Source organism: Xiphophorus couchianus, chromosome 19 (genome assembly GCF_001444195.1).
Source record: "Xiphophorus couchianus chromosome 19, X_couchianus-1.0, whole genome shotgun sequence".
Lineage (NCBI taxonomy): Eukaryota > Metazoa > Chordata > Actinopteri > Cyprinodontiformes > Poeciliidae > Xiphophorus > Xiphophorus couchianus.
In genome coordinates, this window is record NC_040246.1 from 15,869,162 (window position 1) to 15,896,062 (window position 26,901).

The following is a 26,901-nucleotide window of genomic DNA, read 5'->3' on the forward strand; positions in this document are numbered from 1 at the left end:
GGAAGCAAAACCTATTCATATTCAAGAGATGTTTAAAGCATAGACTAGAGATAGTGTTTCAAGAGCCACTATACAGACATATTGAGGACATAGGAGAACAGGCACTGGAAAGTTGTTTAGTTATTTAAAGCCCTGTTTTGAGAGGAAAGTCAATTTTGCATTTCATTGGGAAATTATGGTCTGAGAGTCTGGAGGAAGAGTGGAGAGACACATATCCAAACTGCTTGAGGTCCAGCAGGAAGTTTCCATTGTCAGTAATGATTTGGGGAGCCATGTCATCTGCCCATGCCATCAAGAGGAAGATGAGTCACTGGACCCAACATGGCAGCTTAAAGCTGCTATTAAAGCAACCTAAACTTCCTAAATACCTCAGCAGGTTCATAGGCTAAATGCTTCCATGCCACACTGATGCAGTAACTTGTGGAAAAGGAGCCTCAAAAAATTGTTGAGTGCATATCCTGAGTATACTGTATGTATGGCTATAATCTTCAGTAGGCTGTGTACTAGAAACCTTTTTGTATGTTCTTACGTTTGGGGAAAGTGAAGTGAAGTCATCAAAATTTTACAGAAATAAACACTTAAAATGTATCACTCTGTAGACAATGATTAATATGAGCTTTGTATTTTGAACTAAATTACTGATGTACATTATATCTAATTTAATGTGAAGACCCCATAGTTTGATTCATTTTCTTAAACATCACACACACAAAGACATGAATAATGAGGCTTTTATTTTATTTTTACATGAATCTTTACAGCTTTTAAAGCTCAAAGTTTAGAGAAGACTGATGACGATGTCCCTGCAGGTGCATCATTTGCTTGCGTATGCCATGATCTGCTCCTGAAAGAGAAGATGAGGCACAATTTTACAAACAGCGTACTGCAGAGATACGTGTTAGGATAGAGTCGCGCTGACTGTAAACTTGTGAACTTGCAGCCTTTAATATGGAAAAAATGTAACTTTTAACTTAGCGGCTCCACAGTGAAACGCCTTCCTGAGCAGTTAGTCGTGTCGGTCTGAATTACTTAGTAGGAAATAAAGCCGTTTCACATGAGTGGTCACTAATAAAAAGGAGTGTGAAAACGCAAGCCAACACCACTGTCCGCTGCCCCGGGGCCAACAGTGCACCCCACCCACACACTTTTGGTAACACTAAATTTGGGGCTAAACTTAGATGCTATAGTAGTAGGTTCAGAGCCCTTAAAATTATAGACACGGCTAGAGTAAAGCTCCATGTAATCAGAACAGAGGGCGGAGGGTGGGGGCACAGAGTGGGAGGAGCTTTTGGCTTGACAGGTGGTTGATGTTCTCAGGTTGGCTCAGAAGATGTGGAAGCTTACTTTAAGAGTCGGGAGCATGTTGGTGGCCTGCAGACCGAAGGTGCGTAGGAGAACCGCAGGAGCTGCGTTGGTGGAGTAAAGACGCTTCATGAGGTCAATGGCAGTCATCATGGGCAAATTGTGCCGCTGACGTTCCGTCTCATATTCTAACAAGTGCTGTATAGCTCCTGTGTGCAGAAAATCTTAGAGTTAAAACACTTCAGAGAATAAACCTCGCTCATATTATAGTTTTCAGTCAGGTGGAAGCCTGCAGAATTTTAATGGTTTGGTATGTAATGATTAATTATTTGATTTGATTGAGTTTTGGCATTTTTGCCAATGCCTGCTGGTTTTAAAAGTGAGGGTACTGCTCGTTTTGTACCTTTGTTATTATTAGCGCCTTGCAAAAACATTCACACACCCTGAATATATTAACGACTGTTTACCTTATAACTACAGTTTTCAGACTGTTTTATTGGGATTTTATGTGATAGTCTAACAGAAAGTAGAGCATAATTGTAAAATGGATAGTAAATAACAAATGGGTTTTAAAATGTATTACGCACTTTCAGTCAATACTTTATAGAACCAACTTTTGTTGCAATTTCATCAGCAAGTCTTTTTAGGTATGTCTCTGTCAGCTTTGTACATCTAGAGCAGGGTTGTTTTGGAAACCTGAGGCTTCCAAAACAAAAGATAATTTTTAGATCTATTTTTTTCTCGTCTTGTCTCCTGAAATAAAGGAATAAAACAGTGGTTCTTTAATAAATTACAACAACATTCATATAGTAGATATGCATCTTTTCTCAAAAAGGTGATATATTATTTCTGGCTCTAAATGAGTTTAATTTCACTGGACTGAGGGTGAAAATGGGTCTTTGGATTGTAAAAGTTGCAGGCCCCTAATCTAGAGACTGAACTTTTCAGATCAGTTAGACTAGATGTATATCAGAGTATTGCAGAATATTCAGAATATTGCAAAAATAATTTCAATTGAAATTAAGAGTGGACTTTGACTAGGCTGCTCTGGAACATAAATATGGTTTGACATAAACCACTCTACTGTAGCTTTCGCAGCACATTTAGGGTCGGTGAACCTCCACCCCTGTCTCAAGACTTTTGCCGTGTCAGACATGTTTTCTTTGAGGATAACCCTGTATTTAGCCCCATCCATCTTTACTGAAGCTTCCCAGCAGGATGCTGCTGCCCCCACCACATTTCACTGCAGGGAAGGTGTTATAAGCAGTGTTAGTTTTGTATGTTGGTCAAAAACGTTCAATTTTGGTCTGATCTGCCCAGAGAACATTCTTCCACGTTAGCTGTTTCTGTTTTCCTGCAATGGATGGTGTTTGGCTTTTATTTGTACCAACTTTTGGAAACCAGAAATTCTTCTCCTTCAGAGTTACACCCCACTTTGTGTTGGTCTATTTAATAAATTCTCAATCCAATATATTGGCTTTAGTGGCGGTAACGGGACAAAAATGAAAAAGCCAGAAAACCTGCTTCTTTTTAAATAGTACTACACGTTGTGTTGGAACAGCGGCCATGGAAACGAGCTCAGAGCAAACCACTTGTTGTCTGTTTAAAGTTCTCACTGACCCAGGTCCTTCCCATTAAAAGCTGCCTGGCTCAAGAGATGTGTGAGACAAGCCACATCCCCGAAACCCAAGTTGACTCCCTGACCTGCCAGCGGATGGACACGATGTGCTGCATCTCTGAAAACACAAACATACCATCATGGACATTATGCTGTTCCATAGACAGTCAATATTTCATGCTTTCATACAAGACAGAAGCTAGAAACAGGCAGAGTGTTGTGTGATGTGCAGAGTGTTCTCATCTTACCCGATAAGCGCCACTCTGTGCCTGATGTACTCTGATGCGTGACCGACTCCCAGCGGGAACATGACTCTGCTTTTCGGGCCGATCCCTGCCACACTTGGTGGAAGCTGCCGTGGTGAGCCGGCTGATGGCATGATGGCTGACAGGGCGCCCCGGAACAAAGCGCCGGCTGTCTCAACTAGGTCTGACTGATTCTCATTGCTCCACTGTCACAGACATATTCACACAGAGACAGAAAACAGGCAATATTCTCATAAGTGGACAGAGAATCTAGTTGACACAGGGAGTAAAAAAAACTTGAGACCAGCAAAATAGCTCCCACCCCCTCCTTCCTAACTAACTGGTTTGGCAGGGCCTCAGGAGCTCGGCTAATTGAAAGAAGATGCTGGCCAGGCAATTCAGTTGAATTAGCTCTGTTTGAAAAACATTCCATGCAGTAATGGTCGACACTGGAAGACCACAGGTTTAATTAGCAAACCAGGCTTAAAACCAAGCGTGACTCAGTCGTGGTGACCCCATCCATCAGCAGGGCGAGTAAAAATAGCCACCTTGGGAAAAAGGAGGTTCTCCAAAACGCAGAAAAAACACACAAAGGTATATCATTCCTGCAGGGAAATTATTATTATTATTCTATTTGGTTTTGGCCCAAACTCCAACAAAGATGTTTGTGTGAGTCACTCAAAAAGAGGTCAACTTGCATTTTTTTGGAGAATCCTTGCACGCAAAGAGAGAAATGTTGCAACATCTTACTGACTGACCTAAATACTCACTGTAAATAAAACAGAAGTGAGACTGTTAGGTCTAAGTTTTCTCTGGACAAATTTATAGATTTATTTATAGATGAACATATTTTTATGTGAATGTTTGTTATAATTTTATTTTGATTTTTTATTTTTATATTTAGTCATATTTAAATTACAATATCACACCTATAAATATATATTTTTAGAAGTTTTACATATTTAACACCTGGGATGGAGTCAACAAATTAGCAATTTCCCCTTGTAATCAATAAAGTATAATCTATTCCAGACTCACAAAGGCTGAGTTGATGGCGTCGACGAAGCTCTCCTCGTCCAGCTCCAGCAGCTCCTCTGCAAGGTAATGGCTGGTTGACCACACCAGTGAGCTCTCTGTGTCAGAAAGCTACACACAGACAGCATCATCATCAAATACTTCTGCAACAGGTGGATACTTTACAAGAAATAACTACGACTGTGAAAAATTAGAAAGATTACCGGTAACATAGCAATGGGTCCAGTTGGGAGAAACCTTTGCCATGCAACATTGTTCTCTGTGGGCTGAAACACATAAACCAAAGTATTAGTTTTGTTGCAATGTATGTTAAAGATACATTTCAAAAATACTCATAACGCCTGAACTTTGACACATTTCAGGATGTTGTAACCTCAAACAATGTTAAAAGTTGAGGTTTGTTGTAAGCACTTCAAGTTTTGCCACAAATTTTCAATTGAATTTAGTTCTGGATTTTGACTGGGCGTCCTTCCAGGGGTTTGGATCTCCTATCTAAACTGTGAAAAAAAAAACTCTTGCAATCTTCAGAAGATGGGCTAAAGAGCTTGAAATGTTGTAGATTTTATATACTAATTAGATGACCTCTGGATGGGACTGGATTTTATTTATGATTATCATAGTAGAGAAATATATGCATATTTATGCACACCACACTTTTAGCATTTTTACTTTTACTTAAAGGCTTATTAGATTTATTATACTTCATTGAACAGGTTGCTGATCAATGAACTGTGCTCGACTGGGGTTGCTATGAAACAGCACAGTGCCCGTCGAATGTAACTTATTGGGAGGTTTTTGAAACGGGTCATTTTCCAGACACCAAAATCTTTTAACTTCTTGCCAAAAAGTGGTTTCCTGTTTTTTTAGGCACTTGGGCTGTTTTTTAGAAGCAGTAGAGAACCAAATGGAAGCATGAAAACATGCAAAATGTGAATTTGCATAACAAGTCCCCTTTAAACCATGTATTATACTATTATGAAGCTTTATGTTGGCCTATTACATCAAACCTTAAAAAAGTAATAATACCTCTGACAGATGTAGCACTGCAACCACAGCAGACTGGTCATAGTTCCACTTGACTGTGGGTATTCCCAGTTTCTGTCTAACCATTGAATTTGGCCCATCAGCACCGATCTGAAAAACACAAGAAGAGTAGAAAACTCATAGAAGGAAAGGACGTAAGAATAGTAATTGTTTGTATGGTTCAGTCTGAAATACCAGCAGCTTTGTTTGAAGAGTTTGTCCATTAGCCAAAGTGACCTTCACCCAGGGGATGGACTCGGCTGCGTGATGAGGCATTGGCCATGTGTACTTCACAACTTTAGTCTTGTACTTAACTTGCACGTTTTCTGACAAGAACAAGAACACAGAACATGTGACTTTTATATATATATATATATATATATATATATATATATATATATGCATATACACAAGGAGCCAAAAGAAAACTGTTACTGAAAATACAGCTACAAAATGTGAGTTTCTCACTTCAAAAGGGGTAAAATTGGCTTTATGAATGCATAGTCTTACTAAATCAGTAATTTGCTACTGAAAAGTAAAAAAAATTGAAAGGAAATGAAAGGAAAGAATGGCTATCTTGCAGCCAAAGTGGGGAAAGATCTATAAACCACCCCATAAAACACTACTGGTTTTCCTCGCTGGCACGTGGTAACTGGCAAGCTTTTCATTTGACAATCTCCTTAATGGCCTTGGCCTGCCGCATTACACTGACTAATAGTGTTTACCTACAAGCACGCCACTCTGCACTTTGGAAATGCTGCCAGCGTCTTAGATTTTTACACTAAAGCTGCCACTTTTCCCAAAATATCAGCATCTGGACATCCCACACATGGAAGTATTCTGGCTCGTGCTGACTTGGAGCGGCTGACTTGGAGCGGGACCCATCCGCAGAGTAGCTACTGGTTCCTGCAACACGGTTGTCAAATATGGGTTTTCTCTGATTGGAACGCATGGTTACATTGAAAACAGCTGGCGGGGGGACCGCACTTTTTTTTCTGCATGTAACTGCATCTTCAGCATAACATTGTGACGGCTAAAATGAGAGCAGGGACACATGCGAGGCACATGAGGCAAAAAACGTGCCGCGACCACATGCCCGCCGTTTGGTGTGAAATGTTAAAAGCTGTTTATAAATATGTCATTTAAACTGTCAAGCACGTAGCAGATAGTTTTGTTTTTTTTGCTCAGATGTCAACAGAGCCACACACTGTAAGTGACTGTGTGTGTCGGGAGGGATGGCAGAGCTTAGGAGCACATGGCAACTTTAAATAGGTCACTGGACCAACGCACGTGTCCTGAGAGGGTGCAGAGATGCTGCAACTCCCAAAATGTGAGTTTTAATTGAATTTGAAAGAAAAACATGGATGGCTCCAGGAGCTTGTCTCTAAAAACACTCATAGAGAAAGAAGACAAATTAAACCTGAGGACAGGAAGGGATGCAGATGGTGCCAAAATCAACGCTCATTAAGCAAACTGGAGAGAAAATCTTGCTACTGTGTGGAACTTCATGTTTTATTCACATTTACTGCAGGAAAAAAGGCACTAAACATGTCTACATTGGTTAAATACTTAGTAGGAGACATAATAAGTATTTACTAGGAAAAACTTTGTTAGTCAGCTTTCAGACATTTCCTGCCTGGAGAAATTAGTCTCATCCATTACTGGTGTGATTTTGTCACGTTCTACCACAAAAAAAACAAAAAAAAAAGTCTTGAAAGTTTTAATCTTCTTGAAGCCTCTTGTATGCTTTAGTTATTCCTAGTGTTTAAACTGGGTTCAAGTCAGGTAATTCTAGCAGATTTACTTTCTCCTCAGTCTCCTTAGACATTAGTTTTGGGACTCTGCTTAGCTTCCACCCATGTTTCATCTTCAAAGTCTTATCAAAAAGGTCTACATTCATCTTTCCTCAACTACAACAGGTCTGTGAGTACATTATTGTAAACTGCAACCCCAGACCATAATGTCCCTATTTCCAAACCTCTGTTGGTTGGTTTTTGTGGTGATGTACCCTGTCATTCCTTCTCCAAACAATGTGTGCAGAATTCAGTTTTGGTCTCATTTCACCAGAATATTCCCTGAACACTTGACATCTCATCTTTTATTTAATGTTGATCAACTCTCATTTTGATATAGCCCAGACAAGTCTATTAAAAATTGATATTTTGTTGCCTACAGGTTCATATTTAACCAAAAGAAAGATATTTATAGACAGCTTTATTTAGGCCATTAGAATCAGAATCAAGCAGTCTGTTGGTAGAAACAAGGAATTTGACTTCAGTTTTCATCACTCCCGTTGTAATCACAGTACAGTCACAAAAAGCCAACTACAATATGTAACAGAAACACTTAGTAATTAAAGACTGAGAGGATAGAATAAGGACTAGGGGACAAGTAAGAAGTGTCATCAATTACATCAATAATCAATCAATTACAACCACCTTTCAACCTCTGTGGACATTAAAAGACATCTTCCTGTGGATGACTTTTTATTTTTTTAACTACATTTACTAATAGTAAAAACCTCTTCAGGGGAGTTATTCTACCAGTATTTTGTTGATTTGTCTAAATGTTCTATAGAAAACTTTAATAGACCTCCAGCAGGCTTTTTCTTCAACATAGGCTGTGCAGCTACGGTGGTTGACTGCATTAGGTATTCTTCTTATGGAAAAACTGCTTCAGCTTTCTTTACCTTTTTCCACCTAATTTTCTTCATGTGCTTAATATTTACTCCCTGTATCAACCTGCTTTCTCATTTTGGACTTATTTGTGTTGTTGCCTCTGTATGTGTGGATAATGTCGATTCTTACAGACATATGTGAATTTAAAGTCAACATAGGAAAAATATTAATGTTTTCTATACCTATTTTTCCCACTGTAACCTATACTCACCAGGCATTGCATCCAGCTGTCTGGTGATCGCAGCCACAACGATGTCATTCTCCACAATGTATGCCATCTCGTCCAGCAGGTCCTCTTTATCGAACGTGATCAGGGCATCAGAACAGGCATCCCAAACCTAAATGAGAGACTCATTATGCCTTTGGTCTGCAAGTCTAAAAACTGAACGCATCCTTTCTGTTCTCTATTTATAGCTGGAGTGGGAGTTGCAGCATTTCATTAGGTTAGGCTAAAAACATAAAAGCTGGAGGTCTAAGTTAGCAGCTGTCACAAAGATGGACAGCTGTCTACATCTTAATGGAGCTCTGTGGGACCAAGAACCCAAATTACATTTCTGGTGTGGATTTGTTTTTGTCAAACACTAACTGGGAAATACAAATAAAAAATGACATGTTTGTTAACGTTACAGAGTAAGTCAATATTTATTCACAACCCAAAAGCAGCATAATGAGTTATAATTTTAAGCTAATGTCACTCCAACCCCGGTAGAGTCAAACATGAGGGCGTGAAAAGTGTTTGCACAAGGTTAATCCTCTCCTGGATGGTGACTATGGTGACAAAACCCATCTTTCTGCAGTAATATGCTGCTGCACTGCTTTTACTTTTTTTCCAACTTGCCATAAAGTAGGGGGATATACCCCACAGTAAAACCACTAATGGTAGTTGGTTTGCAACTTGTGATAAGTGGTTGGAAGGAAAGATTTACTGAGACCAGCCCAAAAATTGTTTTGGTTTTGTTAAATGCTGGTGAAATGATGGAGCTTTGGGTCTGAATAAGTTATTGCTTTTTGTCTAAGCTTTAGAGAATATTCTTTCTTAGAACTTTATGGAGCAAAATGTGGGAAAACTCTTGCATCTTGTGTAAAATTCTCAGTGCCTTGTGGACATTTAAGGAAGACTTTACTAGCGGGAAAGCGTACTATTTAGAGCTGACCTTCTCTGCATATTTTCCAGCTGTATGGTTGACATGTATATGACTGAAATTTGAGTGGCAAACAAGCCAAAACAGTGGTAGAAGAGTGAAGGTATAATGGGAGAGGTACGCTACTATAATAACTGTAAGGCAATGCATGATGACATCTTGAGCCCAAAGAGAAACCCTGCGGTCAAGTGTTTGGTACACAGCGACCACATCTGACAAGAGGCACTGAGGCTGCGCCCGCAGCCGTAAAGTGGGTTAACTTTGCAGCAAACAACCACTCTCCTAATCTTTCATCTTCTCGTCGTTGTTCACATGAATCTTCATAATTAGAAGATGTGGATAGGAGGTAACAATTTGAAACATCAAAATGAGTTATTCTCCATAGAAAACATGGCTTTAATAAATAAAACTTGCACAGTCAGAGAACCATTCAGCGCTTTGAATGTGCCCGACATTGGCCTTCTTTAAATATAACTCAGGTTTTTTGGCATTTAGGGTGCCACAGGCACAGCGGAGCTCCTGAAAAAGGGCATAAATTGCACAAAGGAATGAGTGAAATGCATGGTATATGAAACCACCTTTTGCTATTTTAATGCGAACAATTACATATCGTATACATGATTATATGATGCTGCATTGCGTTGCCTGCTGATTAATCTGGATGAATGAGTGTAAATTGAATGTCACAGATTTTTCTCTCCACTAATTGTACAGTGCTACAACTTATGGATGACAGAAATACATATAGTATGCCAGTAAAACAGAGTCTGCAGGAGACATTAGGGAAATTTTAAGTGGCATTACAAGGGAATTTGAGATATTTTGCATTACAGAGATATTTTCAACTGGAGAGGAATCTTTTCTAAATATCTGACAAAACAACACAGTAACAGATTATAAAAGTATTTATATTCCTTCATTTTTTGTTTACATTTTGTAAAGTTGTAATCAGTAACTTTAATGTATTTTGGGGGAATCTTGTTATAAACCAAAACAAAGTAGTGCATAGTGGTGAAGTGGACGGAAAACAACACATCGCATCTTTATTCTTTTAGAAATAAAAACCTGAAAGGTGTGAGAGCTCCCCTGAGTCAATGCATTGCGAATATGAATTTTTGTCCAGTCTTCTTTGTAAAAACGCAAAAGCTAAGTCATACTGGATGAAGAGTGACTGCTAAAATTGTACATTTGTGTGTTTTACAGAGTCCAAGTTTGATTTAGAACTGAACATTGACCGTGTCATTTCAGTACATGAATATGTGTATTGAAATGACACATGGCATATTTATGAATATTCTTGAAAAAATTGGATGCATCCCAGATCCAAAATACCAGAATCTAAAGAACTGTTAATGAACAAATCTTTGGGAAACTTGCCGACATGCCAAGAAGGTAATGGTAATTCAGTCTTTTTGATTCAGGTGTTTTGGTGGAGGCAGGGCTGAACTGGGACCAAAAACGCTTCTGTGATTTTTGGCTATGGCGCCCCACCATAATTATTTATACGACATGCAAAGGTACACAACGTACCAGAGGATATATTCACATGATGTGTTGTTTCAAAAGTCAAAATAAAGCACAGCAGCTTACAAGGAGGAGAGTAACTGTGTAAAAAATTGACACGTTCTTTCACTACTCTGTTTATCTCAGGAGATGTCCATCTTGAAGTGAAAGTGAGGATCAGGAAATCTCTGGCAGAGATGTATTTTCACTGTTTTATGGAATATACTGTTTATACAAAAACAGAAATATGCCAATAGTAATCCTATATCCATCAAAGTGGCTCCTTAAAGTATGAAAAACAGAGAATTTCACTAGTGTTACTTCTCTGGTTACACTATCAACAATAAATCATCTTTTTCAGCAAAGCAATGTTTCTCTAATATTATAAGATAAAAATAACTGAAATCTGTAACACCTGCTACAAACTGTAACTTTATGGCAAGATAAAATAGCACTAAATTAAACACCAAGGAGCCTATTAATTTAACATAGCATTATTTGAAAACAAAGGTTGTCTCTCGCACACAGTTTGTGCTCAAAACTGTAGCTTTGTACAACAGTCCGTTATGACTCTATAACCTAACATTATAATCATTATAATCAGTTCAGCATTTCTACATTTGGCTGCAACTTTCCCAGATAGTATTTTGTGAATACTAAACACATGTACTATGTGTTGTGTTACAGACATAGTAACATATTGTTACTATGTCTGTAACACATAAAGCTGTAGTATTACTTTGGCTGTATGTTTAGTGCCATTGTCCAGCTAGAAAGTGAACCTCCATCTGAGTCACTACTGACAAAATGTCTTTTACAGGGCAGATCTTATTTTCGTAAAGCATTACCTCCATTCATCTTCCCACCCTAACCAACTTCCCCACAGTATCATTCTCCTACCACCATGTTACAGGTGGTAACTTCAGTGCATGGTTAGTTTTCTACCACTCACAGATGTCCTCGTGGGTTTTGCAGTTGTGTCACAGTGTTTACATCCTCACATGGTGGAGTAAAACAAGCTTTGTGAGATTTTCAAAGCTTGGGATATTATTTTATAACTTAACCGTCTTTTAAATATTTCCAGAACTGTGGCCCTGATGTGCCTAGTGTTTTCCTTGGTCTTCATGTTGCTGTTTGTTCCGTAATGTTCTCTATAAAACTCTGAGATCTTCACCGACAGCTGGATTTATACTGAGATTAAATTACACAGATGAACTTTATTTATTAATTACACAGCAGGCAGTTGATTGCATTGTTTTTTATGGGTATCAGAGCAAAGGGCTAAAAACAAATGCACACCACACCTTTTTTTATTTGAAAAACAATGTCATTTTCTCTCCACTTCACAATTATATGTTTCATTGTGTTCTTCTGTCCCATGGATCAGCAACCTGTGCTATCCGAAGAGCTATTTTTGCTATTACTCATGCTAAATAAATGTTTCTTGAGTTGGAAATTATACAACATGACCATTTGAAAAAAATTGTGTGTAAAAGATGTAAAAATATAATGTTTTATAAATACTTACAACATATAATATTTAATATTGGTAAAGAACCATAATTTTATTTCTATTTTGAGGTTTCATAACATAGAAACATATTAAACTTGTGCAAAAGAGAAGTTCTTCACCTTTATCTTAAAATTTGATGCCGTTATACCATTAAAATACATTGAAAAGCTGTTAAAATTGCCATTTTTACTACTTTTAGATCTAAGTGCTCAATGCTATGTCATTTTGGACCAAATGGCCCCACAGATCCCTGGTCTATTGCAGTGAAATACAAAGAAACATGTAATTTTAGTATAATAAAATGAGAAAGACTTCAAGAAAATAAGCACTTTTCCATGGCACTGCCTCTAACATTTTCTTACATAAATAAAATCAACAATGTTTTGTCGTAATTAACATATAAATGTACCTGCATCCTTTTATAGGGTTTGCATCTCATCCTTGTGACTTGCTCCCATGCTCCAATACCTGCAAATAATTATTTTGTTTTACATTAGACAATACTCCTGAAAATATCTGTAACTAAAAATATGAAACCCATCAAAAAGAAATAAAAATGTAATGGAAGGGTCACATGGTTAAGCTTAAATTTGACACCAAAACTCTCCAACCTTGTTGAAAACTTTATAACCGTCATAAAGTTTTCTTTTGCTACATCATAAAGAAGTGGAGATGCAGAACATCTTAATTATATTCAAAATGACTGTGTGATGTTTACAGTAAGAAGCCAGAAGAATAGTGGTTCCATAAACAAGTTATTGGTTAACATTTTACATTTTGCATAAATGCCAGTGGAGGGCATCGAGGACAAAACTAAACATAATGTTTCATACACAGCGTTTTGTATTTTTTCCTCCACTTTGCACAACTGTGTTTATGTGAAGTGGAGGGATCCGAACCAGCGCAACAGCGACGAGCGGGACAAGTATCTGAGTCGGGTCACTTTCCGGGTCACAGTGTTTCAGTAAACGCTTGGTGCAATTTTACACTGAAACTCATTTTAAATTCAGGAAACTTTTAGCAATATTGTAGTGACATCTAGTAATCCAAAACAAATAAAATTTGATCCCAACAACCCTTTAAAGAATCATTAAAAAACAAAAATGCTGCATTCAATGTTTAATATACTGGAGAGACGTGGAGATTATTTAAGATTTGTCATCGGCTAATAGGATTCTCACATGTTGATGATAACATTTCGGAAATTGGTCACATTTTCAAGTTATCACAGCATTACCACAATAATTTATGACAACTGTATAACACAATCTAATTGTTTCAATTAAAACGTGAAAGCGGAACATATTCATTATTATTATATAATTATATTAGAATGTTTTGTTATTGAGGAGACCGAAGGGCAGGCCAAAATGCACCGAAGGAACTGCACATCTTTTATTGCTTTGGAATGACTTGAGACTCCCCAGAATGAGCTGGAGAGTCTTGCTGGGGTGAGAGGTGTCTGGGTATCCCTGATGCACCTGTTCTCCCCGAAACTCTGTCTGGAATAATCGGAAGAGAATGTGTTGAGAGATGAATGGAAAGATACATGAGCATTTACAGTTGGGTTAACTATAGTTAAACTATAGAAGCATTAGCTTCTTGTTGTTTTGATTTTGATATGTAGACTTAGTCACAAATTAGAGCGTACAAGCTGATAGTTGCTTGTTATGATATTTGATTAGGTAGAACCTGTAGTTAGCTGCTTATCAGAAGTTTCAATCAGAGCTAGCCAATTCCAGGTTTATTGAGGAGCGGTGCTCCTACAGTTTCAACAACACAAAGGTTCTTGGTATTAATGACTGGGAAATTTCACACACCTGAATTTGCTTTAATTGTAAGCGAGGGAAAGGGGAATTAACCTATTTTCAGCCAGCTGACCAGCAGTATGCTGGATGAGTGACTGCATTATTCTAAGTTCCTTACAGTCACTGAAAACTCTATTCCCTCCAGTATTTTCTATGGCAGCTCATTAAAATGACTATAAGCAGCCTATTGCTATTTAAGATAAATGCAAATAATTAAGTGCAAAGAAACAGAAAATCTGAAAATATGCATGCATTTTTTGTTTTTATTTATTACGTTTAGAAGAAAATCAAGGCATCAAATAACCAACAGATTTAAATCCTTGATCCTCACTTTTCCTGACTTTAACCTTCACAGCAGTGTTCGGAAAAACCCCTTGGCTGTCAGGAGACTGATCCCTGCTAAGCCTGAGTAACTGAATGTCTGATCCCTAATTTACCATGTGGGGCCATTTAAAGGTCACACACACACCCACAGCATACAACATGTTTAGAATAAGACAAATAAGAAAATATCAGGTTCGGTTGACTCCTTTGTGTTAAATTGTCTACTGTACCGCTGAGGAGTGTGGCTGATCCTGGACTGATGGAGCTGACTCTGGTGCTGTAGGTGTCAGGCACTCTGTCCATTACTTTCTTGTGGCCAGCTTCTAGGAGCAGAATCTTCTTTCCTGCCAAGTTGGGATCCATGCCTATGAGAATTGTAACATATTAATTATAGATCCTGCATGAAAATAACAGCTTTCACATATGCTTAAGTCTGTTTGATGATAATGTGGTGCAGACACATTTCCCAATGCTGTTATTATTTCTTTTAGAGGGATGGAGATCTTTAATGAGTCTATTTAAAAGCAAATTGCCTAAATTAGTATAATAACAAGTCAGACTCACCTAGGGAGCAAGCCATTGCAGATCCAACCATCCCTCCCCCGGATATAATCACGTCATATACCTCAGTTTTAGAACAATCTGTCCTATTTTCTGAACATACCAATCCTCTCCTGATGATATTTACAGGTGGTAAGTGCTTCTCTGTTATAAGACATCGACCCAGTCCGTTTAGGGCTAGTGGCGCCTTTGTGAGTTTGTGCATTATTTTCTCTTCAGTCTGATTTCACATTAAAGAAAAGTAAAGAGTCCAGTTCGGGAGTCTGAACGCCGTCATAGAGCAACCAGACAGAAAGTCTCTCCTTGGATATGTCCTAATAAAGACAGCTGTGTCCTCTCTGTAATCCAGCCATGTTGTGTTGACAAGCAAGCGCTCCAAAAAGAACTGCTTCCGGCTTCCCGTCCAATCACAATCGACGTAATTTACGTCTCCAATAAGTGACGTTACGCTTCTGTCCACAGGCAGCGCTAATGCTGCCAAAACACACGTTTGCCTCGCTTCAAGCGTGTTAAAAATAATTTTATTTTGACTCAACTGATATGCTTTACGAAAAGTTTGGAATACGCTTCGAAAGAGGAAAACACTTCCTGAAAGTCATCTGTTTTCAGGTTAGTAGCTTTGCTTGTTAGCCGCTCATGAGCGTTAAAACATATATGAAAAAGTGCCCACACATGTATGCATAAATACAGAGAAACCTAGCTTCTCTGATCCGAGTTTATTTTATTTTGCTGAGAACGCCGATGTGTTGTTGCCATGGCAGCATACACAGAAATGGCGCCGCGCGCTGGACTTTTTCAGAGTCCTGTGTATTGTAATATTTTACACGTTGCCTGCTTATCTTCTTGTTTTGTTAGTCACATGTCTCCAACGCCGACACAACCTAGACAATTAAACAATTTCGAGCAATCAAACTGAGAAAAAAATGACTCAGAGCATTGCAAACAAACTTAATCGACACAAGGTAGGACAGAATTAAATTTCCCCCACCTATCGCGCTTATTTAGGCCACAAAGCTTAACTTTGGTCCAATCTGATCGGTGCACCTTATTTTAATTTTCCAAAAACTTAAGAAAAGAGTATGCTCCCTATTTTGATTACTATTCTTTGGATTAACCAGTGGTTCAAAAAATATTTTATTGATTGTTTATTAATTCGAAAGGTGAATTAGGCAGTAGTTGATTGTTTACTATTTTTTCCTCTCATGAAGGCAGTTGCATGGACTTTATTTAAGAGGGTAAATACAAATGATACTTAAAACTTAAAGGGTTTTTATCCTTGAGCTGCACACAAATTACTACACTGATACAAAGATTGGTTTGCAACTTCAAGGGCTTGACACATGCCAGCAGGAAGAGGCTGAAGTCAAACTCATAACTTTCTTATTGCAAGTCACCTACTCTTTTAACCCAGGCACAGACTCCCTTACTTATTTATATATGCACAAATGCTTTATATTGCTGAACAACATGTATCTTTTCCTTCCCATTCAAAACGTTTTGGTAGTTTGTGTTAGTCTACAATCCCAGCAAAACTCATTGGGGTTTGAATGTGACAAAATGTAAATCACAATGACTCTTTCTTCAACAATTTAGTACTAACAAAATGTGAAGGTTGTCTTGAGTAACGGTTAGATCTGACTCTTAAAGCTATGGGCTAATTATTTCTGACCTCTGGTTTTTTTTCAACCCTATTTATTTTTGTCATTTTCTATTTTTTCAGTCAGTTATCCAACTTAACTTTTATTTTGGCTTTGTCTCACTATATTTTTTCTGTCTGTTTTTTTGTGTGTTTGTTTTTGTGCATTAAAACAGAAAAATAAAAATGTCAGAATGTGACACTTTGCTTGTGGAAAGACTCCGATCAGAGCTGATGCTCAAGGCTCACCTCAAGGCTTTGAGAACGGGCCTTCAGCTGCAGCTGCAGGAAACAAAGAGCAGACAGACAGAAGAGCTCGACAAAAGGATTCATCAGAACACTCTCTTGTCATCAGACAAAAATCAGAAGTATGATGATGAAAGGTTGGAGCATGTGAAGCACACAATTGTCTATTTTGTTTAATTAAATAATAATCTATCTCATTAAAATGTGCTTACTGTTTTTCAGATTTGTAGAAAGGAGATCCACCCCTCTTAATTCAAACAAAAAGGCTTTCCAGTATCACAAACAAAAACCTAATATGTTTTCTCTATCCCTGGTACCTTCAACAAACTCAAAGCACTGTTCTGTTAGTGCACAGCAGTGTGAAAGATGTCCTTCATCTAAAACAACACTGCAAAAGAAAGAAGAGGAGGATGAGGCTGAGTGTAAGAAGAAGTTTGGCGCTGTTCCTGTGCCAGGCAATCTTATTCAACCCATCTACCAGGAGATGATACAGCTTAGAGAGAAGGAGAGGAAACAGGGCCATGAGCAGAGAAAGGAGTTCCTGCTCTCCATTCAGAAACCTTTCAGCTTTGAGGAAAGAGACAAAAACAGAAGAGAGAAGGTCACGGCAGTGATAAACCGAGTCTCTGAGGATCCACAAAACAGTGTTCGTGTTCAGAAAGCATTCCACAGAAACATGAAGGGTTCAAGACAGCAGAAAGGTGAGTCTTCTTTTTCACTGGGTTCTTTTGTTTTCAGGTACATACTGATAATCAATGGAAGAAATAGTGCAAGTAGGTCATTTGGACCAAATGTTTTTGGTTTACTTGTGCTTTGTTGCCTTCTAAACTCTAAGAGATTAACGATAAATTCCCCATTAGCAGGCCTGGGTTGGTGACCTGTAGAATGGTTTTTCAGTTCCTTTATTGTTATTTCCCCAAGGGGGAAATTTGTTTTGCAGCCAGATATTTCAAACATACAAAACAACATAACATACATAGACAATGTTAAAAACAGGCAAAGGATACAAACACCAATTCATAAATACATAAAACGGAATTGTAACTCACAAATTTAGGGACCTGATTGCTGTGGATACAAAGGACTTCTTCCATCTGTTGCTTTTAATCCTAGGAAGCCTGAACCTTTGACCAGTGGCAAGAAGCTGTCTGGACAGGCAAGGATGAACCTTGCCTTGTGAGCAGCATGACAAATCATGTCATTAAGGAGAGGTTGGGCTACCCCAATTATCTTGTTTGCCACAGTAACAATTTTGTGTAGACAGTTTTTATTCTGGACATTTAAGTTTCCAAAGACAGATTCAAAAAAGACTTATAAAAGAGGCTTATAATTCTTCTAAAAATATTTAGCTTCCTTAAAAAGTACAGTCTCTCCTGCCCCTTTTTACAGATTTGATCAGTTTTCATATTAAAGGCCCCAGGGAATGGGGACTAAGGTGCTTTACGGAGGACAATGTTCATATCTTTTGCTTTTGTAATATTCAGTTTTAAATTAATTTAAATGCACCACTAACCAAAGTCATCAACAACAGGCCTTCTATATTCTGCAACAGAATAACGATTACCGTACTGCGTCGTCAGCAAATTTCAGAATGTGTCTGTTTTGGTAGATGCTTCTACAGTGTAGAGAACAAATAAGAGAAGGGACAAAACACACCCCTGTGCAGAACTGGTAGAAAAAGAAGAGCCAGAGATACATGACCATTTACTTTGAACTGCTGAGGTCTGTGCATACCTCAGCATAAACCATCCTGCTAAACCAGGACCAATGTTTAATTGAGTTAAAAGTTTATGTTGCAGAATTTAGAGTGTTATTGTATTGAAAGCAGATGAGAAGTCCTTGAACAAAAGTCTTGCTTGTGTCTTTGAATCTTCCAGATGTTTATAGAGTAGATTCAGGACAGTGACGGTATCATCCTCTCTATGCAAACTCAAACTGCATTGGATCTGAGATTTGAGGAACCAATCTGTGTTTCTTAGCTTGAAGCTGTAGTTCTTTTCTTTTGAATACCTTCATTACTAATGATGTTATTACTATGGGGCAAAAATCATTTAGCTCTTTAAGAGCTTTTATATTTAGCAACGGGAATAATGATAGATCTTTTCCATATAGAAGGAATTTTTCCCAGTTCCAGAGACGGTTTAAAAATATAATAAAACACATTACTAAGTTGCTGTGTGCATATTTAAAAGTCTCCCTGAAATAAAATCTGGGCCGGGACTTTTATTAGGTTTGCTTTTGCTGAGGGAATTTTTAATATCAGCTGAATCAAAGAATACATTGACTGTCTCACTGACAGTTGAAGGCACAGAAAGAGTAGAGATTGGTTTCTCAAATCTCAGATAAAAGTGATCGAGTGCCTCTGCCAAGTTTTTGTCAGAACTAAAACGATCAAGCCTAATTGAACTTTCTCCTTTTCCTTTACAGTGTGCCATAGATCTCATGCCATGCCATGTAGTTCTATATGTAAATTTTGCTTTCATTATTTCTGGTCCAACTTCTTTCATTATGTTTTGTTTCTCTATTTCTGTAACATTTTGATACATTTTATGTTTCTTTACTAAAAGCTGTTTAATATTAGTAATAGTGACCCATGGTCTACTGTTTGCATACAGTTTCACTTTCTTCGTAGGTACCACGACATTTTCACAAAATACAATATAGTTTGAAATGACATCAGTCCTGACTCCGGAGGCAGCTCACAGCTTCCTCAGTCCAAACCTTGACTGTTTTGGAAAGTGTTTTTCTCTGTCTTTAAGACCTGTCTACATACCGGAACTAAGTGAATAGTATTGTGGTTTGATGCTCCCAATGGTGGTTTTCCAGATACTTTATAGGCAGTTTTTATAGATCCGTAACAGAGATCTAGGGCCTTATTTCCTCTTGTTGGGCAAATCATATATTGCTAAAAAACCATTAAGAGTCTTCTTCTCGTTACAGTGATTAAAGTGTGCTATAATAAAGTTTGGGTCATCTGAGGTAAGAGTTTAGCTTGTGAACAACTTTGGGTATTACTTCAGCAGGATGTTTGACATTAACCTTAGGATGAATATACACCATTGTTAAAAATCTAAGGAAATATCTTTACTCTTGTTTTACCACCTTTGATTTATATACAGATGGACCTCTCCGCCCTGAACTTTTCCCATAATTGTTGCATCTCTGTATGAACGAACAGGTTTCCCGAAGCCAGTTTTAGAAAGGTCAAAATCAAAATCACCGGCTTTGAGCCAAGTTTCTCTTTAGGTCATAAGACGTGCATTTTTGTAAGCAGACAGATTCATAACGTTGGCCTGTAGTTCATCAACTTTGCCCCTTAGTGGCTGAATATTAACCAGAAATGTATGAGGAAGTGGGATGCGATTTAGGCCTTGTTTTTTAAGATGTATCGTTGCCTGATTTGTCCTATTTCCGTCGCTTTCGCGTTTGGCATTTTTTCATGGATAAAAATTCCATGGAAATGAGGAAGTGTAGCTCTGGCCTGTTAAGTTTCAACATAAACTCCCGGGAGTAATAAGTCAAAAGCCTTGGCATTCTGCCAATACCAAACACGGTAAAGCATAATCCAGATCAGAACAACAGCGATGAGATGCATCGTGTTATAGGTCAATAAAAATACCAATTTAAAACCAGATCATTTTTCCATCATACCAATCATGCAGTAAAAGTTTCTTTTGATGAGAGGCCAAAAATACCTGGAGTTACTCAAGGTTTTCCATACTTTTTCAGTGTATATTGAGGCGACAACATTTGTTTCTAACAAATGTAACGTAACATTTCTAACATAACATTAAAAAATAAACGTGGTGTACCATTTTAGTAACAATAGAAATAGTTATTTCATATCTGCTTCTAATAAAATCTATTATGTTTTACATTTTATTTAAAAAAGTATAATCAAGGAGATACCTTGAAACAGGAAAGTTTTAACTGAAGATTATCATAGCATAATGCCACCTCACTGGTAATAACAAGTTTGGTTTGGGATGAATTAAGGTTTCCCTTCTATCACTTAGTAGTTTTCTGCAAAGATCCCTTTTTAAATTCCAAAATAATTAAATAATTTGTCCTGCAACTTTTAATTAACATTTGACAGAGACATGCAAGTGATGGGGCTCGTATCTTTGCACAGATCAGCAGGACGTTTGCAGAAACGTCCAGACACGAATAGCTTCAAAACAAGAAAATCCGGCTCAGGCTGGCTGCCTGAAACTTCGCAGCGTCGATCATACCAAGAAAAAAAAGCTGGGTTTCTTGGATGAGAATCCAAGCTTCAAGCCGAAAATCATACCCGAGGTCCCAGATTTTAAAAGTCTGCACAAGGCTTTGCAAAGGGAAGCACTGGAGAAAAAGCAGAGTCAAGATGTGACAAGGTGTCAGCCCTTCTTCTTGAGGACATCAGCTCTACCTGCAAGGAAACATAAAAAACCCCCAGAAACCTCACAGGTGAACTTTTTTTAAGAAGATGAGAAATTCTATGTTAATTGAACTCTATGTTAATAATCATTCCTGATTTCATAAATCAGGAATGTTTATTTATTTATTTATTTTTTTAGAGAAAACTATTTTATGTGGAGTGAATTATTTAAAAATATATTTTTTAAATCTGATTACATAGGAATTATAGTTTTTCATTTAATCCTTTAAAGTAACTGTAAATGATCAATTTCATTTTGTAGGTTTTATGTATAAAAATAACTTATTATCAGAGGACTTTTAGACCTTCAGCACACCAGATGGTTTCGTGTTATAGTTTTGCACCACTTTTTTTAAGTCTCTCACACCTTCTCTGCTTGATGGATAGTTTGAAACATATCCACCCACCATGTTATCAAGCCTGAACCATTTTTACTTTCAGTTAGTTTGGAGCTTCTTAGATGTAATGCTTCTGACCTCAGATTTCCTAAGCTGTGGGATCATTTATCCCCTTAAATTCAGCATTTTGTCTTTGTTATTATTTCTGGAAGCAAATCATTTCAGTTTTATTCTCCTCCTATGTCTTTCACTTTTATGTAACAAGAATCTCCCTTATGAATGTGACACTGTTATTCTCTAACTAAATTAAAAAACATATTTTTGTGTTCACAGTACTCCCAAATAATGTGAAGTGACACTGAGATTAAGGATATGTCAAGTCTTGGTTATTAACTTTTAACTGTACTTGACAAGAAATAGGCAAAATTGCACAAAGTGATAAAAATCTGCACAAAAAAATTATTTGGACTAATTGGTATGGTGTGGAGAATGTTTTTATATATTGCATCAGTGATTAAACTTTGTGATCACTGAACTTTTCTGCCTATCAGGCATCTTCTTCTTGAGTTCACTGAAATTGCAGTTAGAGAGTATAGGTAACTTACTAAACATTTCAGTAGGTCTAAAAAAATTGTCTGACATTACCTTAAAGTAATACAGGTTTTACTTAACGTGGATAATGTTTCGGATTAGTGGAAAAAGATTCTTGGAAACATCCTTTTAAATTTTGCATCTTTCTCATGCACAGTGCTATAAATGGTTGTTAATAATAACAAACATAAACAACAAAAGCAAAAACATGGCGCTGGTTACATACCTTGTGTTTTCTGAAGCAATTAAAATTTTTAGTTTTAGTTTCCAGCCAGCTGATCACAGACCCTGTTGTTTCTGGTTCTTTAATTCTACAGGTTTCTAAAATGAATTATCTCAGTAGGAGTAAGTCACTTGGAGCCCTAACACTGATATCTACAGACACTCTTCCCACGTACATCACAGATGCTGTGAGGCAGCGCTGTGTCGCCATCAGGTGAGTTGCACTGCTAAGCATTAACTACAGACAGCGTTCTTACACATTTCTAATATCATATTTGTCCAAACCTTTTAGAATATTTTAGACATTTGAGTACAAAAATGTATCTTTCAAGTACTACAACCCCCACCAAGTTGTTCATAGTTACAAAAAATTGTTTAGAAAAAATCAGTGAAATAATTCATCTTTTATTTTGGAAAGAATGTAACCTTAGTTTTTAAGTTAAACTGAAAATACTGGTACTGAAAATGTGTTATTTAGAAAATGGAATAAGAGGAGAACTAATAAAATCTGGGCTGGGACTTTTGTTAGGATAACTAAACTATTTATTTAGGATAACTAAGCATGTTTTCATACTAAATGTTATTTATCCTGACCTAGAAATGATAAAAGCCAAATTTCAGACTTTTCTAGTCTTTGTAAGACATTTTGTCTCCACATTAGATCTATAATCTGGTTGCTCAACACATAAAAATATGTGAAATCATATCTCTTTATTATTAACTATACAGAAAATCAATGGAAATCAGAGAAAGTAAAAACCAAGAGAGTGCAGAGTGGTTAAAAAGCTACCAGATGAGATCCCAAACTATGAAGAAGACTGTAGTGCTTCATGCAAAGTTGCTGGATCCCCATAGTAGCCTGAAAGACGTGTGCAATGGAAATGTACAGCGCCATAGGTGAGTTTCAACTTTCAACTTCTGAATGTCACACTGCAACAACCACACATGCTGGTCGTCAAAACTAATCTTTTCTTACTTAAAGGGAAGCTGATCTACAAAGAATGAAAGATTACATAAGAGAATTAAGAGACATGAAGGCCCGAGTTCATGAGAGACCTTATTTGTTTGAACAGGTGAAACAGGTACATTACTTAAAGCTAACACTTTATTACAAAATGCAATAATGTGGCTGTTCTCTAGTGTAACTTAGAGTTTTTTGTTGACAGAATAATGCAAAGACCCATGCAGAGCAGACATTCAGGAAAAAGCTGGAGAAAGCTGGGATAAAAGAGCAGTTTGTTGAAGAAACTGGTGAATCATTCAGATTTGATGATACCGATATGAGCTCTGAAAAGGAAATTAAAAGCAGGTAAAAGAGTTTTTTACAAGGTTTGTTCCTCCACTGTGCAGTACAACTGTATCTGGTAAAAATATGAATAGCACTGCTGCCTGAGAGCCAAGGACTTCCTGTGGTTTGGTTATATTACATTACATAATTTTCTGAGCTCTCCCTGCAGTCGCCAGAGAATAGAAAAAAAAAAACATCAGAGCCAAGTAAAAGTTCGACGTAATTATAATATAGGCATTTTCTAACCCAAAATATCTGATTTAGGGAGGAAAATGTAGAAGATGGGAAGAAAATTGAAGATGTGGAAGAGAAGAGCGTGAAGTCCAAAGGGGAAGAAATGCCATGATCAAAAAGGTTCAGGAAGAGCTGAGTTTTTGTGGTTTCTCCACTAGAAAACAACACTGTTTTTAAAAAATGATTCATGTCACAGCGAACACCAAGGTCCTGATTGTTTAGGATGTACACCTATAAATTATGAAAATACAAATCATGCAGACTTTACACTCTCAAAATCTTTAGAACTGAATGAAAATAACATTTTATACATTTGTATGTGTGTGCATGAGCAATACATGTTGCAAACTTGACTTTTGAAGATGTAAAATATATATGTATTGTCTTTGTGGTTCTTTTCAGAGTTTTAGTTTGATCATTGAACCTAAATTAAATGATTGCGTTTTCACTAATTCACCCTATGATGTACATCAAAGTTATTGTCATTCACACATCATAAAAACTGAGGTGAACTTCACAAAACACCTCGTTGGGAGAATTTTCAGTAAATAGATTTATTGGTGACACATCAGGCTGTCAGGATTGGGTAGAAAAAGAGCATCTTCCAAAGGCTCAGGGACAGATTTACTATCTAGGGTAATTTAGCATCTGGCTGCAAATCACAAATAGTGCCTGTGGGAGAGTCTCTTCCAAAACTGAACTGCAAGCAAAAACATCTACAGCCCTTTTCAGTACTGATCAAAGCCATCTAACAGCAGCAGTAAGAATTAGCACAAAACCACAGAAAAGCAGACCTATTTATAATCAAAAGCCACCAAATACACCAAAGTGACTCCAATTTGGTTTGAAAATAACACTTAAAATGTAGTCATGTCACAATAAGGATGTACCTAACAGCATTCTGTCCAACCCAGGATATCTCTAAAAAGGGATGGAGCCAAGACCACCCCTTTAGAGAGCAAGACCAAGACTTAGGCCAAGGCCGAATGGTTAACTTTGACAATTGGTTTTTGTACATTGCAAAATGCAAAGATTAATGGAAAAACAGTTAGTTATTCAACCAAAACTACTTGTGGGTATTGAAGTAATAATTGTCCTAATATTTAAGTTATGAAATGCAGCTACACTTTGATGCACATTCTCTAAACTGAATAAATCAGCTCACATTGCACAATACCTGTATAAGAAACAAAAAAATACTGAGATTTATAAGAAATTAACAAATAAGACAACAAAGATTTGTCCTATTTGTCATATCACATTTTATATTTATATTATTTTATATTATAGTTTGGGGTGAGATGGTTGAAACTTGGTTTGGTGTTCCACCAGGACAACCATAACAAAAATGTACCTCCTGTGGACTGTGCCAATAGAAAGTGTGTTTTCTCCACAACTTGCATGCTTGTATTTGAATCTATGTATAATTTTGATCCTGAGCTGAGTGTGCAACACATTTTGTTTTTAGCATTATTGTACACAGAAAAACGCACACCGCACACTCTAAACATGTGGTACGTAAAAGGCTTTTGGCTTTGAAATGCTTTGTCAAAAAGTTTGAAGCCTTTAATTTAGAGGATGATGGAGATGATGTTGCAAGAATAAATATTCACAACAAAACGATAATTTAATTTGTTTCAAAAAAATTAACAGCCTTTCAAACACGAAATTTGAAAAAGAATTATACTGTGAGACTTTGATTTAATTTGCTTTTTATTGTTTAAGTCCCATAAAAACAACAATTGCTTGAGATTGGCTTTTCTTCAATGGATGGTTTAAAGTTCTCGGTTATTTCGAGAGCCACACTGCCAGCTAAATAAACAGTCCTCTCAGTGCATGTGCCTTCTCAGAGACCAGTGCTGCCGTCTGCTCCAAGCCTACAAATCCACATCAAATACTCTGGTGCTCTGGCCTCTGCTGTACTCTTGTGCTTAGACAGCTGGCTGCCAGGAATCTCAGAGATCATTTTTACTTACAAACCACACGGGGATGTCTGGATAAGTTTGAAAGCGCAGTCAAAGGGTCGTCGGAGAGATCAGGACAAGCCATAATAGACACTTGCGGGCTGGTGTCCCATGCCTTTAAGATGTTCAGGCTCTGAGATGGTGTTGTATGAACATAGACATGGGTAGAGAATCTCTGTGAAAAACTGTACATATGTGAATTTTAGGTCACATATCTGCAAAGGATAAACATGTTTTGCTTATTTCTACATTTTTCATGCAGTACTCATGTTGCTGCATATCAAAATGTAAAACTGGGTTTAGCCTAATCTTAGCTCTGCAAAAGTAGTGGGTTTTATGAACAATTTACCAAACAAACACTTTGATTCCTATTATGTAACACTGATCATTGCACTCCTCGCAATATACAGATAAGGGTAAAATAAAGGTGCAAAAATAAATTTGATAACTTATTTTAAAAAGTGTTTCCCTCCCATTTTACAGTTGTAAACTCTAAATTTTAACTTTTTTCTTTTACCACACACCAATTTTTGTTTGGTTTATAATATAAAACCATAATACACATACAGTTAAAATTAAAAAAGATCATATTCACACTGCATAAGAAGAAGTATTAATTTGTTTCTCAATGTCTAGCGCTAAGGTCAGCTAGGACTAACACAGTTATTTCAAATTTGCTACATAGCAGAATAATTTGTGTTATGTTTGTCAATGTCAGAAGTTTAAAACATTAAGATGACTTTAGACAAGTTTAGGAAAGCCCAGATGGTGATTTTATGTTTTTGTAAGCATTTAGTAGAATAATTCACCATGTTGAAGTTAAACAAAGGCACATGTTTGGATGTATTTTAAAGAAACATCTCAGACACATGCTTCCTCATGTGAAATCATGGAAATATCAAAAATAATTGAGACACTACAGCGTTAGGTAGAATTTCCAGATGTCTTAATGGGCCACATTCATACAGTATGTGCACACAATTATATGCAAGTAGGAACACCATGGGAATGTCCAGCTGCCATTCTATTCAGTAGGGACAGGTTCTGTTTCCCAGACGACCATGTCTTGGTGTGAAATGTGGGTATAAACCCAAAACAAAAACAAGATTCTCTCTGAAGCTGGTAGAAGTGGAGAGACATGCCACTTAACAGGGAAGAAGCCATTGCTACACAAGTAGCATTAAAAAAAGCCACATTACTGCGCAAAGGGACA

The 26,901-nt window shown here is 37.2% G+C and overlaps 2 protein-coding genes across 3 annotated transcripts; one reads left to right on the forward strand and one right to left on the reverse strand.

Annotated features, from left to right (window-relative positions):
* Positions 1-717: 717 nt before the first annotated feature.
* Positions 718-15,117, reverse strand: coq6 (coenzyme Q6 monooxygenase). Its single transcript, XM_028000416.1, has 12 exons — positions 14,756-15,117; positions 14,422-14,556; positions 12,469-12,527; positions 8,113-8,239; positions 5,419-5,549; positions 5,227-5,334; positions 4,404-4,466; positions 4,204-4,311; positions 3,169-3,371; positions 2,923-3,038; positions 1,345-1,511; positions 718-844 (listed from the first exon to the last, which is right to left on the reverse strand). Exons 1-12 carry the CDS (start codon positions 14,955-14,957, stop codon positions 815-817), a joined length of 1,449 nt encoding a protein of 482 aa, XP_027856217.1. The 5' UTR covers positions 14,958-15,117; the 3' UTR covers positions 718-814.
* Positions 15,118-15,219: 102 nt separating this feature from the next.
* On the forward strand, positions 15,220-25,094 carry fam161b (FAM161 centrosomal protein B). 2 transcript variants are annotated; one of them, XM_028000413.1, is made up of 9 exons: positions 15,220-15,361; positions 16,565-16,771; positions 16,857-17,335; positions 20,767-21,080; positions 22,298-22,416; positions 22,932-23,099; positions 23,185-23,284; positions 23,369-23,511; positions 23,755-25,094. In XM_028000413.1, the coding sequence occupies exons 2-9, from the start codon at positions 16,575-16,577 to the stop codon at positions 23,834-23,836; spliced, it is 1,602 nt and encodes a 533-aa protein (XP_027856214.1). In that variant the 5' UTR covers positions 15,220-15,361; positions 16,565-16,574; the 3' UTR covers positions 23,837-25,094. The 2 variants fall into 2 exon arrangements, with proteins under 2 accessions (XP_027856214.1, XP_027856215.1); XM_028000414.1 differs by lacking the exon at positions 15,220-15,361 and adding an exon at positions 15,545-15,714.
* Positions 25,095-26,901: the final 1,807 nt, after the last annotated feature.